The sequence below is a fragment of the Xiphias gladius genome, chromosome 17, assembly GCF_016859285.1.
Source record: "Xiphias gladius isolate SHS-SW01 ecotype Sanya breed wild chromosome 17, ASM1685928v1, whole genome shotgun sequence".
NCBI lineage: Eukaryota > Metazoa > Chordata > Actinopteri > Istiophoriformes > Xiphiidae > Xiphias > Xiphias gladius.
The window spans coordinates 20,218,687-20,237,968 of NC_053416.1; the positions used below are offsets into that span (position 1 = coordinate 20,218,687).

General features: G+C 39.3%; 1 protein-coding gene and 1 long non-coding RNA gene across 6 annotated transcripts; one reads left to right on the forward strand and one right to left on the reverse strand.

Annotated features, from left to right (window-relative positions):
* The first annotated feature begins 380 nt into the window (after positions 1–380).
* On the forward strand, positions 381–19,282 carry kcnip1b (Kv channel interacting protein 1 b). 5 transcript variants are annotated; one of them, XM_040149527.1, is made up of 9 exons: positions 381–476; positions 581–848; positions 15,272–15,396; positions 16,120–16,189; positions 16,279–16,349; positions 16,470–16,577; positions 16,673–16,789; positions 16,946–17,008; positions 17,742–19,282. In XM_040149527.1, exons 2-9 carry the CDS (start codon positions 761–763, stop codon positions 17,787–17,789), a joined length of 690 nt encoding a protein of 229 aa, XP_040005461.1. In that variant the 5' UTR covers positions 381–476; positions 581–760; the 3' UTR covers positions 17,790–19,282. The 5 variants fall into 5 exon arrangements, with proteins under 5 accessions (XP_040005461.1, XP_040005462.1, XP_040005466.1 ...); XM_040149528.1 differs by having other exon boundaries at positions 16,673–16,777; XM_040149532.1 differs by lacking the exons at positions 381–476; positions 581–848 and adding an exon at positions 8,568–8,636.
* LOC120802079 lies at positions 8,884–9,936 on the reverse strand. Its single transcript, XR_005709181.1, has 3 exons — positions 9,818–9,936; positions 9,062–9,148; positions 8,884–8,960 (listed from the first exon to the last, which is right to left on the reverse strand). It is a non-coding gene; the product is annotated as an uncharacterized LOC120802079 (long non-coding RNA).

The window sequence follows — 19,282 nt, forward strand, 5'->3', positions numbered from 1 at the left end:
TCACACAGACCTATAGGTATACTGGAGGAAGAAACTGATACCGCACAAGACCACAAGACAGACGACAAGAAAAAGAGGAGAAGAAAAGAGTGGTCAGAACCATACGAACGGAGGAGAGGAGAACTGGGTGACGTTTACCGCTTTTTCTTGGACAATCACAACTTCCAGGACACAGGGCTCTTCACGTTCTACTTCTGGAGTCCATTTAATAATTCATCCTCTGACTCATTTTGGTCTGTGAAACACAACTTTGTGTTTTTTTTGTTTGTTTTTTTTTTTTTTAAAGTTTTACATCCAGGACTGGATTGTTGTTTTCAGTCAACATTTCCAACTATCTGGCTCTATTTTTCCAGCAATTCCTGCCGGTGTGTTTGTTTGCTTGTGCGTGTGAGCATTTCTTTCTTAATGAGTGAGTGAAATGTACTTCCGTGATTTAACAGGTACTCAAGTGTAACTGTGCGGAAGACTTTATGTCTGTAAGTGAATGCACATTGTTTTGCTTTTAAGCTGCACTGCAAAATCCTCATTTTGCATATGACTTATTATTCATCTCAATTCTTACTTTTTTCTCCACCTTAAGATATCATATCACAAAAAACTACTGAGGCAGACTCCTTTTTGCATTAAGGATCACGCCCCACACTAGAGCAATATCTGCTGAGGGAACGTCGTGGAGACACCTTTTTTTGGAAATACACTGGAGGAAGCACTTTTTCTCCGGTGAAGCCTCCGTCCCATCGGCCCCTGCCCCTACCTCACGATGTCTGGCTGTACCAGTCGCTGCAGACAGGGGGTGCTCAAATTAATCCAGTCCCTGCAGAGACTGGTCTCAGGAACCCTCACAAAAGGTACTTTGGCTTTTTACACTAACACCAGCGCAACTACATATTTCGCTCAAAAGTGCATTTACACAGTTCATGACTTTTCAGATACAATATGGTTTTGCGAGAGGGCTACACCTAACATTTAATGAATGCTCTATGTTAGAGTTTCTTGAAAACCAAGAAATGATGACATCTGTGTGAACCCCTGGTGTTTTCATACAACAGGGTTTAAAAAACATCCTTTTTGTGTCGAAAACTGCTGATAGCAAAGAGTCGTCAGGACTCACTGACGACCTTTTTTAAGTATATAACGCTTTTAATAGGCTAGTGCACAGCAGCAGAAAGAAACATATGCGTTTCAGCCCCAGGCTTTCTACAGCGTTTCTGAGACACACATTAAATAACAGCCAGAGTCCTTTGATCCTAATTCTCTTCTCGAAAACGGACACACAGGGCATAAGCCTTTCTCTCGAAGTCTTCCTCAGAGCTACAAATTCTTATAAGGCAAGCTTCTTTTCAGGCTGTGTGCGTGGTAAATTGAGTAATGTAAATAGTTATTCCTATCCGTCTTTTTGTGAAAGACTGTGGTCTGCAGTAACTCAGATTTGTTTACTCTCACATCCAAAAAAGACACTGACACTGTACTTGCCTCTACAATCTAGAGTTATTCTCTGAAGACAGTATAACCTATTTTACTCTGAAGACATTTGAGTTGAGCACGCCAGTTCTTTTGTTTGAAAAATCACCAACCTCAAACTACCTACCTTCACTTTACAACTCACAAGTTTTATCAGTGGATTCAGTTTTTCCAAATAGATTCCGTTTGCACGACAGCTGGTGCAGCCATGTGGCCAAGATCAAGATTCAGTCCCCACAACAGCCAAAGTTCAGTCTATTCATCAACAGCCACGTCTCCTGTCAGAGTCCCTGGGCAAAACTCTGAGCCCTTGATCTGCAAGTGTAAGACAGTAAAAGTTTTAGCTCACAACCTAAGATCATGAATGTAATATTACCTCTTACTTGTTGATGCCTTAGTTCTCAAATGTAATATAGTGTGTTGTGGAAATGCAACACAATTCTTCTTGTGTTTTTTGAAACTGGAATAGTTTGATATAGTATAACTGGTGCTGTGCTGGTGGCAGCTACACTGAGCCATCAAGTCAGATGAGCCGGATATGGATAGGGTCAGGGGTCAGTGAAATATCTTGTGACTCCTCATATTAATCTGAGGGATCCATTACACAAAATTATGTTCATTTTACTTGTGAAATAATGAACATTTTCACCATTTTAAAACTGCTTCACATGAAACAATCTAAGAAAAAATCCCTGAGCACTTTATAGGGAACATCGGGCTCATACTGGGTAGCTCCTCCCTTTACTCTCGAACAGCCTCAGGACTTCGTGGCATGGATTCCACAACATGGAATCTTGTTCTTCAGCTGTTTTGTCTGTACAGTTAGTTCAGAATGTTCAGTTTGCTCATTAAAAAGTTGCTTTCTTTCCCTTTTGTGCTCTAAATTATAATCAGAGATTCTGGTCCATGTTGCCATGGTGGTTTCAGAAAATTCCTGCAGATTTGTCAGCGGCAAGCTGCCAATCAACTGTTCTATCGCATCCGAAAGGTGTTCTGTTGGATTCAGATCTGGTTGCTGGGGAGGCCACTGAAGTTCACTGAACTCATTTTCATGTCCATGAAACCAGTTTGAGGAGACTTTTGCTTTGCGACATGGCGCACTATCGTGCTTGGAAGTAGCCATTAGAAGATGGTAAACTTTGATCGTCAAGGGATGCACATGGTCAGCAACAATACTCAGATAGACTGTACCAATCAATAATCAAGTGGTGGTTGATAGGTACAGATTGATTGATTCTTTAACAGATTAAAGAATGTTTTTAACTTCTTTAATGTAAGCAGCCATGTCATCATCCTCTAATTGTGGGGGGGTAAAGGAGCCGGTTCATGCAGTAACTGGTTGCCCTTCCTTAAGCCATTTTTTGTCACCGTTAAGAGCTGAATGATGAGGTCATGTCTGCATCACCTGTACACAGCCCCTTTGTGACACACTCTCAGCCTCTTGTCCTGTTCATCTTTGTCTTTCTCCTCACGCCCTCCCTCATCACAGAGTCAAAAGTTACTTTTCAACACAGCAGTAAAAGAACTAATGCTGAGTCAGAGTGCAGCTGCAAGTCAGTCACAATTGTTCTGCTCTCAACTCCAGAAGAATCTCTGGTCTAATATAAGTGTAAAATTAAACCCACAAACAAATAGTGCTTATGAAACATTTCTGCATACTCTTACTGTGGGCCATGAACTGCAGGCCTATGCTTTTTTTCCACACTATTTTTCCTCTTCCAATGCACATGTAGTCACCAGTTCCATATTTTACATCCAGAAAGATTCGGATAGTCTTACTATCTAGCTGTAAATCATCTGCAAGCATATCCACTGGCAGGAACTGATTTATTACACAAACTTGACGGAGCAAACACACAAAAAGAGTAGCAATGACATCCGGCCGCAAAGTCAACAAATTCTCAAATAGAAAACCTGTATATGTGTTTGGGATATCTTACAAAACCTAAAAAATAAATCAGGGATTTTTTTTTTTTTCTTACACTTTTGAAGGTAGCAAGCTATTTGGAAGAACACAGCTTAATACCTGGTAGCTTGTATTATGTTTGATGATCCTATTAATGCTTTTCCTACAGTTTCTGTCAAAATTGTGAAATACAAATGCATTTGACAGAGCAACAGTATCACCATTTCCCACATGATGCAGAAATTCATCCAACTTCATTCTCTACTCTGTTTTACCTTCACTGCGATCTGAACAAACTCTCACAGACAACTTACGCCTTGTTTCCAAAGATGTGGTTGTCCAGTAGAGTTGTCCAATGTCCACTGTTAAAATCAACCTAACCTCAAAAACACGTCTGGTATGTATATTTGTATTGTATTCCTTTCATATCATTTGCATCTGTAATGCAAAAAAAGAGCACAGGAAAGAAATGTAATGAAAGTAGCTGAGAGTGAAACAATGTGTTCTAAACTGGTGACTTAGTCAGCTACTGTGCTATTCTAGAAATAATACCACCTACTCATGGCTGCATGGCTTGACAATCTAGGTCAGGCAATGCAGCCACATATCTGTAATGTCAAAAGACAGAGAGACTGTGCACTACCCATCCTTTTATATAACAAAGTAATATGCGAATAATTCCAAACCTACTTTTATAGTAAGGGGCTAATCTTCAATTGAGTGTCATTATTTATAGATGCCAGTAATTTTGCCCCCTGCATCCTCAAAGGATGAGTAGTTGATGAAATGGCGTGTGAATTCTATTGAACGTCAAGTAATTTGACAATGTGCCTCTGCGAATATTTGCTGCTTCTGCCCAAATGTTCTTTTGTATTTTGCTGATTGCAACTCATGGGACTGACCTTTTGTTACTTAAGGTTAAGATGCTTGTGCAGTTGGCAGCACAAGGGCCATATCTCAATTTAATCCCATAATTAAATGTCACTGAGTTAATTAAGTGCCTCTTGTCAAAATGCTAAGTTTTAAATTGTCTAAAATGGGGCCCACTGATTCCATCATTTTCAACGCACAGTGGGATTTTTTGAAGTTTTTTAAATTATGGTTTTTGCTTGATAATGTGAGCGGAAATGTGGACAGCTTTTCTAATTTAGCACAAAAGTACATGGTGTAATGTATGTCTGTTTCAAAGTGTGAATTATGCAATAGCAGCTTCCCATTGGGATATCTCAAGATGAACATACCCAAACTTTTATATACACATTTAAAAGGGGTGGACACACTTACAGTAACATTTGCACAATACAATGCAAGTCGGTCCAGAAACTCTAAGAATTAAGGCGTCAGAGAGAAATTTGAAATATGAATAAAATAATAATTAAAAACTGTTAAATAATGACAACAACTGCAATAGCAGCACATGAGTACAGAAAAGTAAAAGTCTGTGAAAGTTTGTGTTTTGATTATTGGCTGCAGGCTTGTTTTTGTTCACGTGTGGATCATAGATGGTGCCTTTAATCTGTGTACATTTTGATTTTATTCTCAACCACAAAGCCACAAAACCTTTATATGTTATATGTTATAAATGCCCCTTCATGTCATTTTAGTGGTCACGTGAAGCAACTGAATGCACCGTGAAAACCTCTGGGCACAGATTCAAACAAAAGAATTAAAAAAGTTGATCTCACTATGTAGGTTTAGCGTATGCAAGACATAGTCTTTATTCTTTCATTGTGGCCGCGGTTGCGTCCCACACTGAAACTTTTCTCTGCACCATTTACTCATTATCGTGAGCATCATCTCTGCAGATTGTAGCAGTGGCCCAACAGCTATCATATGCATGGAAGAGGCCATGAAAATATGCACGCACATGCATATTCAGCTTTATGCACGCAAGCATGTCAGGTAGACTGAAAATATGTAAGTCCCTCATCTCCAGCACACATGCATCTCCAGTAGCCTGGCTTGTTATGCATATTTGCCTGCACACACTTACTGTATATATACATAGTGACATGAACCATAAAACTCTGCCTTTTCACCTTTAAAATGCTCGACTCACGAACTCAGCAGCGTTTTACTGTATATTCATTTTCAGACCTTTAAACACTGCAAGCTGAAGTTGAGGAAACATGTGGGGGTGATATGCTTCAGGTGATTGACACCCGCTGTTATTCTTAGGTCCCTAGTATTATTTATACTCTACTTTATACTCTTGTTTCATATTGTTGCTTTTAAAAATATTTTTTTTGTGTAAGACTGCAAACAAATGAAACTTGAGAAATATGAGAAATCTGATGCCATTGTATTATCGAGGACAAACAGTAGAAGCAGGAAAACAATGGTCTTTTCCCCTAGAACAGGAACGATTTGATACAAGCAACGGCTGCTTAAAGGTTTGTCTGTTTTTTCTTTTTAATATTACAGCCGACCAACACTATCAAGGCAGTGTTCAGAGTTCTTGGTTTCATTTGGCTATGTGACTGACAATGTGTCCCTAAAATGCAAACATGAAAATGTGCATGCATGGACACATTAAATGTCCACAATTAACCAGCACTCATTTTAAACATTTAGGGCTTTACTGAGTAGGCATTTCCATATCTGACAGTCAGACATAACTAAACTATTTACATTAAATATAACTGATAACTGTATATTAAAATGTAAAAGTTGTAGTTTAATCCAACTTACAGTTAACTGATGCTGATTTTAATATTACTGTAATACCTATCAGTCCAAATTGAGTAAATATAATGACCCTGAAAGTGTTATCCCCCCTTTACAACATCTTGTATTAAAGTTTGTAAAATTTAAGAGAACGGATAACACATCTCGTACAAAAGAATTCACAAGACACAAAAATGTACTATGTGGCTTATAGTGGCTAATCTTACCAAATGTTCGCAAGACATTTTGCTACATATCCATATTACTGAGTCAGTGCACTAACTTTATGGCTCTTCTCCACTTGTGCTGTACTGTCACAATAGCCTTGGATTTTAGCTAAAAGGTAGTTAAACATTTAACATTATCAAGTAATTGTTATCTGTAGCCGCAGTGGCCACAGATTAGCAAAAGTAACATTATTTAAAGAATCGCGTTGAGACAAAAATGGTGAGTATTTTAATGTTTGCTTTTGCTGTGATACACAGGTTCTTTTGTTTACACACAAGCATTGGTGTAGACTCATACTGGAAAGAGTGGGAGATTAGCTGAAGACAGAAGCTCACTCATCCGGCCTCATACTGCAATCTGTCTCTCACTATCACAAGTCACATGTCCTCTAAGTGCATAACCTTGCAGCAAGAGTCACATCATCCCACAGTGCAGAGACAGATTCGCATTTAGGTCTCCTGCACTTCTACCGTAGCTCTATTTGGACCAAACGTATGTCAGAATTACCCTGCATTACATTGCATTTGTCAGCTGTCCTTCACCCAAACGCTCGGTTCATTCTCTCTCTTTTTCTGCAGCTGTAAAAGCAGCAAAAGGAGCAGACAGTATGTGTCTCTGCTTTTAATTTTTTAACATCGCCTCACTACACACTTTTATGTAACCGCCTTCTTCTAGATTTATTTTTATCTCTTGTCTCCTCTCTTTGTGTGTTTCATTTTCCACATTAATTCTCTCCAGTCTCATTGCTCTACTATCTGATATTTACATACAGAATCCCCTGTTGATACACAAGTACTGGGTGCGATGGACAGTAGGGTGATGGCTGGGTGATGGGTAGTTGTGTAGCAGAGTACTAGTACAGAGGTTCTGCCCGCGTGGTCGTGTTGTTTTATTTTGTTATTCTTTTGTGCATGTTGCATTTAGTCAAGGGCAAAACGTGCTCGCAATGGTGTCACGGGCTGCCGGTTTTAACAGGAACGATTGTGCTCTGCTGCCACCTGTCGTTCAGGAAGTAGCACCACAAGCTCACAAAAACGGAGTGAGGGCTGCGTGCTGAAAAGGTGCTGTTCAGCCGTTTTGTCCGTACGGTTACTTCGGAATGTTCGCTGAGTTCGCTCATTAAAAGGCTGCTTTCTTTCCCTGTTGTGCTCTAAATATAATCCATCTCATCAGATGGAGCCACTGGTAAATTTTTCTTGTCTTGAGGACACTGCTCTGTGCAGTATGAGCACTATGAGCGTTGAAAACGCGTTTGTGTGACTGAGTATATTATGGAAGTTAATAGGATTTTTCCAGGCGCCCCACTTTTGTGATATTTAATTTAATTTACTTTAATATACTTTGATATTATTTTTAGTACAAGGCAAAGACAAAAGTAAAATATAGATTCTATTCTTTTTATTATCCAAATACTCTACTTGAAATGAATTTCAACCTCAACCGCCTACTGATATAGATAGAAGGTTCTGATATATATGTGTTAGTATATACATTTCAAAAGACTCTAATATTGCTTGTTTTCTCTGACCAGCCAAAATCTGTCAAAAAAAACTGAGGGTATCAAATTTATAATAATATGAAACAGAGAAAAGCAGCTCATGAAGTTGATTTTTTTTTTTTATGGTTGATAAGCAGCTTAATTCATTCATATGTCCAGATTTTCACAGATAGCTTTACATTACATAAAGCTTATATTATTGTGTGAGACTGTAAATAAAGGCCATTCTAAAATTGTCCCTTTTTCTCTATAGGAATCACAAAAATGGGCAGTTACTATACTATTGTCAAAAACTGTAGCCAGGCCGAGAAGTAGAGACAAAATCATTATAATGATGCAAACTCTTGCATAACAGAACTAGAGAACCACTCGTCAGCTCTGAAACTGCCATCTCATGCCAGAGAGGAGGGAAAAGGAATTTCCACCCACGAATATTATTTCTTGAGACTTGAAAAAATACCTTATCGTATTTCATCACATTTATAAAAGGGTTTCAGGCCGATCAGGGAAATTTTAAATTAGGACACAATCTGGGCTGCCTTCATCTTACCTGGAATTAAATGGCAGTAATGAATTCTTGTATTTTCTGCGAAAGCAAATAAAAGATGAATGCAGTAGGAGAGTAAATGGGTGGAAGAAATTCAGATATCAAAATAAACAAGTCATGCATCACCTATAATACAGTTGTGACTGGGGAGTCCTGTCTGTTGATGGTGCTGAGCTGACTTGTATAGCTCATTGCTGGTGAAAAGATACAGTAATGAAGAGATTATAAGGTCAGACTGCAGCGCAGTGTCCTTGGTGCTTGTGACAGTGCAGGGTGACACGGTGCAGAAAGGCAGTTCCCGATGACATCTGTCACAGGGATTACATCGGGTAATTTATGGTCGTCTGAATACTCAATTCTCTATCTGCAAGTGTTTTTTGTGTGTAAGCTGTTGTATCTGGGGACTTATCTCTATTTGTCACAGGACGAGTGGAGTGGGAAGGTTGTTTAAACATCTGTGATAGCACTTTTTATCTATGCTTCGCTGTCTTAGATGAAGTCCACGTGGATTTTTCCAGGAAGTAAAAGTAATGCTTTTTCCAAAAAACGAGAGAAATGAAGGGTGTGTAAAATGATCTGTAAAGGTTTTTTATTTTTTATTTTAGTGTAATAATACATGAATGGAGGAACGTGGGATGCAAAAAGGAAAATTGCTGCAAGGAAAAGGTAGAAAACATAGCGTGAGAAAGGTGTATATTCATCAGAATTATGCATGACTTTATGTTTAATTTATCAGTGCATTGTAAGTTCATACCTCAACTCCACCTTGGCAATAATATGGCGGCCTTCAGAAAACAGCACGCATACGCTCAACTTCATTTGACCGCTGTGCAGTCCCCTGCTATTCAAACAGGGTAGACAAACACAGCAGTAATTAGGCAAGTTCTGAAGGCTTACATAACTATGAGGGAACAAATATTCAATTTATGAATAACCACAGACTTTAGGCTGTTAAACTCATGATGTAATACATCGCATGTCTGATTTTTTTTTTTTTTATATTTCTGCTAGGTAACACCACTGTACACACACTCACATGGCTTTCACTCTTTATACAGCTCACTCTGAAGGGGCGGAACGCAACTTTCAAGAAACAAGAAAGCTGAAACGGCCCTGAAAAATGGCAGTGCATGAATTTTTTAAACCGAGAGAGGTTTTCTGAAGCCGTCACATATACATCAAGAGAGAGTCAGGCAGAGAGAGCATTTTTCTGGTGCGCAGCCGGTGGAATATTTAAAAGATATTCACATTTTCGGTGTGCTCTACTACAGTCCTTTACATTTACCTCGCACAGACCAAAGCAACCACTTTTAAAATGTCCGAACTTGCTTAAAATAATTATGAATTTGAATTCTCTGGTGATTCCTTCAGGGAATCACTATAATTATATGTCAAATAACAGGTCAAATCCCAAGACAGACTTCTGGAGTATCCTGTCTAAGACATATTGTTCTCATTAACTGCTTTTTACCACAGTGAGTAAGTAGAATTACCACTTATAAACACTTACTTCTGTATCCAACACAGTCTTATTTTCTTAAATTGAAGCTGTTCCATGGGTATTCATTCAAAGCGTGAAAGGGCAACTTTCACAGCTAACATTTATCTTCATGCTCATCACGGTACAAACTGTGATTTACGAAGCAGAGGACTAATTTGAAGTCGTATTGGACTGTGAGCTCTGTTTGTGTATGTGTGTGTGTGTGTGTGTGTGTGTGTGTGTGTGTGTGTGTGTGTGTGTGTGTGTGTGTGCGCACGCACCTATGTGTGTGTGAGCGTGTGTGTCTGTGTGTATTTGTGTTGGAGGAAATAAAAAGACAAATAAGTAAAGATTTAGAGAGGACACTGAGAATAGATGACTAAAATGTAGTGTATTGAAATCTGTCAGCTTTAAATTAATGTTTTTGATGTCATCTGCTACCAATCACTTGTCAGTAGTGTTATTATTGAGTACTGCATCAGTAACCAGCACTCCACAATAACAGGAGGACATGAGCAGGCAGGGAAATAGAAAGAGGGGGAAAGGCTGACAGATGAGTAGACTGAGGCACAGAACAGAGGGAGTGGCGCAGAAAGGAAGGAGCAGCTCGTGTGTGTGTTTGGAGAAAGAGATCAGGAATCCAAGACAGTCGACTCAAAGCAGAGAGCCGTCCCTCAGTGACAGATCTGAAACCAGTGAGAAGACATAACAGGGGCAAAGCCCCTTTAAGATACAGAGCTGCGGAGGCAGTTAAAGACAGAACGTCAGAGTAACAAAATCGTGAAATAAATACGGACTATTACTCTGTGGCTTGTTTGACCAGGCTGGTTTCCACGGTGACAACATGGGTGCAGTGGTTGGCACTTTGACCATGCAAACCAAGCAGAGGAGACCATCCAGAGGTACGTCAACATTAGTCAGAAAGAGATGGAGAGAAGACAAAAGAGCAACAGAGAGCTAGACCAAACCGAAAGAGATAAAGAACAGAGAGAAATCCGCTTAAGAAAAAGAAAGGAAGAAAGAAAACATTCTGATAATCATTTGGACCACTCTTAATTCATAATACGTGTTTGTTTCTATGTTTTTTTCTATTTGTTGTGCACGTGCACGTTTAACATAAGCAGAAACATTTATATGTTTGCCATATTTCTGTGGAGTGAAATATTGAACCAGGAATTCAGTCAGAAAACAGCAAAAATACATGTAAGCAGATGGTACCAAATGGCGTGTCAATGTTAAGTGCATTAACCAATGGCATTGATGCTAATTTTTTATATACAAGCATATGGAAAAACAGAAAATAAATACAGTTATATTTTAAATAAAAATATGGAAATATACAGTCAAGGAAGTGGCCGCAGAATTGTGAGGGATCAAGTGATGTATCAAGCGACACCAGTCCTCTGCTGACGCTGAGGTGTTAGGTATAACACATACATTATTACCACGCATTACACTGTGGTAATGATGGAGAGATTACAGTACGTCCTTTGAAACAACTAGAGAGCAGCAATCACTGCCCCTGACTCTGAGATGATGTGTGTGTTTTGTGTGCATGCTGGATGTGTGAGTGAATGACCGAAAGCGAAACGAGAGGCAAATGGGGGTTCAGGCAAGAGCATGTGAATTAACACGCCGCTCACATATCATACCTCCTTGGCCTTATGCTTGAGAAGCCTGTTGTCATGGAGACTGGGTTGTAGGGGCATAAGAGGAGAGTGTGAACAATGCTCAGCCAGGATGAATGACGAATTTATAGAGGTAACACCCCACAAGATGAAGGTGAGGCTATTTGTTTTTACTCATCCTCGTTTTGATGAAAGCTTTTCAAAAGCAGTACATTGGGGTTTTTTTGTTTCTTTTAGCTCCAAAATTTGTGTTATGGTGCCAACTGTGGAGAGGTATATGAAATAAGATAAGACAAGATAGACAAAATTGCCAGGAGGGAAAATACGTATTACAGCAGCACAAGAAGCAAGGCAGAGAGGTAGGTCAAAGCAAAGCATGACAAAAATAGAAATAAGTCAGAGTTAGCGTCAGAGGACTACATATATATGATACAATACCGTGAACCATTATGTGCCAAACACGCCAAAATCCTTTTCAAAAGCATGCCCGATATTTCTGTCTAGAGGACTTGCTGATTGTGTCACTGGCCACCAGTACAGCCATTTTAGTGTACGTGTCACCAGTATGGTGGACACGTCTGTGGCGCCTAACTTTACAAGAACCACCGCACAAGATCGAAAATACAGCACAAATAAAGTCAGTGCATGAGCTGACGATTTCAAAGCAACAGCTGGTGTCGTTCCACGCTCCATGACATGAATGTAAAGTGAAATCGTATTGTTGTCACTCTGAAACAACCTTTCTGAACGGAATTTGTTGTTAGAATTAAAAGAATAGTTCAACATTTTGGGACATAGAGTTATTCAGACTATTTCTTGGCCGAGCAGACTGGCTGTAACTTCATATTTACTATATAGACATGAGATTAATATCAATGTTCCTGTTTAACTCTCGGGAAAAAGCAAATAAGCACCTATTACTTGAAAGTAAGGTAGCAAAGGGGGAAATTCTTATTTGACTGTGGAGGAGAGGGGAGAAACAGAGACAGAGAGATCATGCAGAACTTTTCAACGAGCGTGTGTACCTGCAAACAAACTTGTGATGGTGCAAGTTGCGATCTGCTACCCCCGTGCCGCTAACTTGTCGTATGTTTGCACCGTTCTGATATCAAGACAAAGACAATTTACAGTTGGGTAATGCGCGGGGCTCTCTGGTGAAACATTTCAGCTTTGGTGATGCTTGGGATAGAACTTCACAACACAGCTGAATCCAATCTCTTCTGATCACTCGGACCTGCAGCACTTGTCGTTGTCATTAGCAGCATAGCAGAGCTGCTGTTTGTCTGTAAAATCACCCCCCAACACACTCTTCTAATTATCTCCATCACTTCATCGCGTAACGCTTCCCTCCCAGTACATGTTGATGAAGGTTCATGTGCAGAGCAGCTGTTGCATCATTTACATCAAGACTCCTGCCAAGCATCAACTCTGGGAATGGCTGTAGAGAGTCCGGAGCATTTCTCTTGCTGAATCTTGTAATAGTAAATCCCTTAGTTTTAATCTAGTAATCATAATCTGGTCATCTGGTGGGATTTTTATTATCAAGTTGTATCAAAAATTAAGTGCCTAGAAGTTACAAGTAAACTCTAAATTCAAAATCAATATGTCCACTTTCTCATTATGCTTCTGAGATCAGTAGCATTGTCTGTCTTTCACTTTCTTTTTTATGTGCTCCAAACATACTGTGTAATCCTATTCTGCCATATGTTGTTCTCCTTCTCTCCTCCTCATTTTCCTTCACACTCTGCCACCTCGCTCTTTTTCTCTCTTCTCCATATCTCACCCTTCCTCTCATCAACACCTCTGCCTGTTTCCTTTTCTCACCATCATTTGATTCCATCTGTTTCTGATCAAACTACAGCATTTAGAGGAAAGCAAAGCACCCTGGCAGAAAGAATACGGGCATACAGCAGAGCAGCACCTCTGTTGTTTTGTTGTCATGTGATGAAAGGTTTTTATCCACTGGGAAAATAAATTGTTTGACACCTGTTTTTTTTCTTTTTTTTTTTTAATCAAGTTCGCCCAGTATACCCACCACTGCTCACATTTATCATGGCTGTCTATCTCCATGACAACAAGAGTCAGGGAGATCGCAACAGGAGCTCGGGGGAAGATGGAGGGAAGATTGAGAGAAAGCAATACATGACTATATATGATCAGATGATAACTGACGGTAAATATTCCAAAGCTTCCACACTATTTCAGCATTCAGTAGAAAAATAAAGTTAAGGAAATCGGGCCTAAGAAGAAGACAAACTGCAATCAAGGGCAACATCTCTCCATCAGAATTTGCTAATTTCAGAATAAAGGGCTGGTATAGTATCTGTCTGTGTTACAGGTTTCCATGCTCGTGGAGCATAACTTTCAAATTATTATTTTTATTATGTCATATTATTTCTAAATAAGCGTAAAGCTATTGGGTAGCTTCACAAGTATTGTATGTGACCTACATATGCGTAGCCTCGAGAACATGTTTGGTCTTAGTGAGCGAACACGGCTGATGTTCTGATAGTAGAGACCATTTTACAAGGATTGAATGTCAAATGTAGTAAATAACAAACAGGATCCAAATAAAGATGAATTCAAAGATAAAAGCAGAAGGAATTATTCTTGTACAACAAAACAAATGTTTTTAATTAGATCTTACTGTTAGAATTTATCGTTGCATGCCCCTGGGAACTGCTTAAAAGTGGATGACCAACAGGATGTTTGATATAAAATTCAAGCCAAGATTACCTCCGACAGACTATGCAGGATTCAAGATACAGTTTCAGTGTTGAGGATTAATCTTGATACCACTGATGAATGGGTTGAAATGAATGAGTCATCGCCACCATCCAGAAAGCAGGAGCATTATGTTCAGTTTAATCTCCTTTTGTCAAAGGCTGACCGAGCCAGCTGATGCTGACACAGCCACAGTAGAGCATGTTTGGACTTATTGTACATGCATGCATACATGTGAACATTTGTCAAGTCATTAATGTATTGCTGGTCAGCTTTCCTTGTGGAATTAACGGGGTTTTGGTCTTTTAAAATAATTCATCCAAGGATAAAGCAAATAATATCATTTGGTCTCCAAGAAAAGCAAAATGTATTGCTTTTATCTCAGGGCCCCATTGGGATATAAAACCATGCAAGTTAGTTGCATATTTACACTGTGTGTAAATATGCAGTCCTGCCCCACCAATATAAGGCTCCAGCCTTCAGATTTCATTTCTCCACCATTTTTTCAAATAATCTACTGCTGCCAGTGAACACAACAAAGAGTCTTTCCCGAGAGCACTTATGTAGCTGTTTCCTCTTGGATATTTACTCATGTTTATGAACTCAGTGGTGTGTGGATTGTGTGCACAGTCGGATGTCGGGATTTCAGTATTTCCCTGAAGCTGGAGACAGTCACTGTGACAAAACCTTGCCCACAGCAGAACCAGAACTCTTCACATCATTGAACACCATCCATCGCTACAGCACCCGATACTAAGCACCATGTCGCCATTAATAAAGTCCTTTACTCCTACAGGGAATTTTATTTGTCAAATCCATGTAGTTCCTTTCAAATCCATCCTTTTCTCTCTTTCTACCTCTTTGTGATTGTCTCTCTTCCTAATTCTTCTGCTGCTTCACTTGCTACCTCCGTAAGCGCTCTTTTCTGCTGTCTAATCAGATTCTTGATATCTTTCCTACCGACTTAACATCCTCAAGCTTTGCCGAGTTGCCTATTTCCTGTGTATTACAGTTTTCATATTTCTAAAGATTGGGAAGAGCCCATGTTAAACAGGGATTTTAGAGATCTGACATGATTCTGAGTAATAAATATATCTCTCTCTATCTCTCTATCTCTTTATCCTCCCTGTAGATAAAAACGATGACGAGCTTGAGATGACGATGGTGTGTCACAGACCAGAGGGTCTTGAGCAACTGGAAGCCGTAACTAACTTCACCAAACAGGAGCTACAGATCCTCTACCGTGGTTTCAAAAATGTAATCACACACTTTCTGATTTTATTATGAGATTACGTTGGTACATAAAACATACAGAACATAGTACAGTAGAGGCTGGTGGGAACGGCATATAGTAAAGTCAGGGGATCATCAAAGTCATAAAGATTCATCCTCTGAGCACCAAGGATATCTGTACCAAAATGAATGTCAATCCCCACAATGGTTGTTGAGACATTTCACTAAAGGACAATAATGTCAACCTCATGGTGGTGTCATATGAAAGGTCAAGGGATCACAGACGTCAGTAGGATTCATCCACTAGCATCCATGAATGTCTGTACATAATTTCATGGTATTCCATCTGATAGTTGTAGAGATATTTTGGTTTAGACCAAAGTGAGCTCTCCATAGAGCCGTATGCCGCTGGCATGGCTGAATCTTAAACTGTGGCTGATGTGTCCCAAACTAAAGACCTTTCTATGAACAAGTACTGGGAACTATTTGTTTTCTGCAGTAGGCAAGAGAAAAAGTGTGACTTGTGTCAAAATAACATTAAAGTAAAATGTTATAAACAGAAGTGAGCATGCCAATGCTGGCTAAAATGCTAAAATATGTTTCTGACACAAGATACTCCATTGACAAATATATGACAAGGGTCAAGTGACCAGGACTGCACAGTTCTGGGGATTTTTCTGTCTGACAAACAGAAAAAAACCCCCATTAAAATCACTGAGTAACCTTAATTCATCTTTTCTTCCACAGGAATGTCCTAGTGGAGTGGTAAATGAGGAGACGTTTAAACACATTTACGCACAGTTCTTCCCTCATGGAGGTAAAGTGCAATGTTTTTGAATTTCTTTGTTGCTCTGTGAAGGTTTTTGACAATAGAAGCCCTTACACAAATTTTTTTTTGTGTTTCAGATGCAAGCATGTACGCACATTATCTTTTCAATGCATTTGACACGACAAACAATGGCTCCATTAAGTTTAAGGTAAAACAAAAAATCCTTTCTAATTGCATTTATCTAAAATATCACGTAATTCTTTACTTCCATGTGCTCTAATGCTTTCGTCATCTGATTCTATCCTCTCTCATGTTCTGTTACTGCCAGGACTTTGTAATGGGGTTGTCTATACTGCTGCGGGGGACTCTGAGGGAAAAGCTGGAGTGGACGTTTCACCTGTATGACATTAACAGAGATGGATACATTAATAGAGAGGTGAGACTGTGCCGTCACGGTTTTTGTACAATGTTTTGTGTGTCTGGGTCAGTCTGTGTCTCAGCACAATTTGGATAAATCTTCTTTTCCTTCAGGAAATGACTGAGATTGTGAGGGCCATTTATGACATGATGGGAAAGTACACCTACCCTGCACTAAAAGGAGATGTCCCACAGCAGCATGTGGATGCTTTTTTTCAGGTTAAATATAAAGTGAATATGAAATTCAAATAAGAGTCAAATATCAATATTTTGTTAACAGTGACAGGTGATTGATTTTAAAGAAATTATTTGTACAAAGTTTATATATTTAAAGTTCATTTTGATACTAATTGATATTATCTTCTGTAACACTGTTTTTTCCCCCAGAAAATGGATAAAAACAAAGACGGAGTGGTGACTTTAGAGGAGTTTATTATAGCCTGCCAGGAGGTATGTATTGTCCTACATCTGTGGTTGTCTTCATTTCTTCTGTAATAACAAGGAAAAAGTGGGAAAATTTAACCATACACTGCCAACTTTAGAGTGTCAAAGTAGGAAGCATATATACAGTATAAAACCTGACATAAAAGTTTACTTACACTGAGAAATGTTCCCATTACTCATACATGTTTGTTGTGTAATCATACATTTAAAATTTGTGCAAGGAAGTTCATTCTTTAGCTTCCACACACACAGCCAGCTCTAGTTGCTTAACGAAGACTCTGAGAGGCAGTTGGAAGCACAGAAAGCTTGAAAGCAGGCCTTTGAGCTGAGATAACTTTGTCACATTGACATTTAAAATGTTATAAAAACTGAAAAATTATCTTTAAAAAATGTTACAATGAAACTGAGAGTGCAGTCAGTGTATGTCAGTGTATGTAGATGTGTACAACAAACACAGAATATATCCTATTTATATTTGCAAGTCTAAATTATAGAAATGCAAAGAAAATAGACTTAAACTTCAAAACATCAGCATCTCTTCCAGAAACACTTAAAACTGATCCCGTTTAATGGGCAAAGACAAATGAATTACTGATGTTATTTCTGAAAGATGCTGTCTTCATGTCTTCACGCAGCTTATCCAGCAGTGCTGATGATACATAATACCACCATATAAAATAATACAGCACACTGCTAGATAATTCCTTCCCCCATGATCACTTGTCTCTTCTCTCCCCAGGATGAAACCATGATGAGATCCATGCAGCTGTTTGAAAACGTGATGTAGGACAAGCAGAGGGGATGGAGACAAAGACACGGAAAATGAGAGGGCTTGGTCTAAGTGTGTGTGTGTGGATGCATCTGTGCAATACATCCAGTCTCTCCTCCTCTTCCCTATCTTATCCGGCTGTGGTCTGGATACAGCCAGAAAACCCCCCACAAAGACTTGAATGAAGGGACTGGACTGGAATGCTTTTAGCCTTCCTGTGGAGTTTAGCCGCACAATACAAAGTGACTGATGTGACAGACTTGGACGTGAACACATCACTCTCAGTCACTCCCTGTCTTGAAGATTGGCCTGTTAAAGATAAAGATCCTCCTGCATTACATGGCTGCTCCCAACCAGCGAAAAGCTATTTGTTCAACCAGCGGAACTAATTTTTTTTCTTTCCCAGAAGATGTTCTTTTTTGCCAAAGCATAATTGCATGCTTTTGCAAGAGCTTTTGATTTATCTACAAAACTTTGTCAGATTTGTTATGGGAGTTTGCCCATAACGACTTCTATATTTATCTCATGCATCTAGTGGTTGACAGTTATGGCATATTTCAAATTGGTTACACTGTTGCAGTGACCCCTGTACTTTTGTGTTGTCCTGGCTGTTGCTTGCCAGCTGAGTCGATCTGATGCTTATTGTTTAGTGTCTGTCTAAAGCTTTCAGTAGAAAGTCAAACAATTTTTAAAACAGTACATTTCATGGGTCTTATATGGTGTGTGTGTGAGCCCGTCTTTCTGTCTATGTCGGAACTTAGGTTTTAGTGACGAGAAAAAAGAAGTGGATCCATCCTTTTAAATTTTCACCTGCTGTTTTGCTTCTTGTGGTCAAATCGGTGTTATCAAGTAATGTGAAAAACATGCATAATTTGGGATTTCATGATGCAGTGCAAAATGAAGATGCTGAATAAGTATGAAGAGACTAGAGATCACAAAACCAATATCTTAACTTGCATGTGTGATCAAGGTGTGACTTGGAGATGGCAACAATGATGCCAGTAGATGTATGTTGCAACCATATTAATCTCTCTTATAAGAAGAGTCAGATGGTTGTTGCTCAACTCAAAATTTTGATGAAATCCTGGTTTGAGAAAGTTGAGAGAAAGTCTCCGATAATCTGGCAGGGAAATACCAATGAATGTCAGCTTTGGAATGTGATATTTTGATGACACGGAGGACAGCTCCATCTGTATTAGGGAACATCTGGCGCCGCTTCCTCCATCCAAACCAAATCTGTGATGTCACACTGACATACAGGCACGGACGGAACAGGGCAACTCCTGCAGTTGCCTGCAGATGGTTTTCTGTGAGTCAGGGTGCGTTTGAAAGCACCACCGAAATAGAAAACTCACTAGCCTATAGTAGTTTAAGCACTAAAATATTAATCACTCTTCTTTTTGCCATCAGCGGAGCAGCTCTTTGCTGTATGGTCCATGTGTGACATCCCAGCTTCGGGTCTCTGATATCTTGGTTTGGAACAGAGTTGGTATATCTCACAATAATAAAAT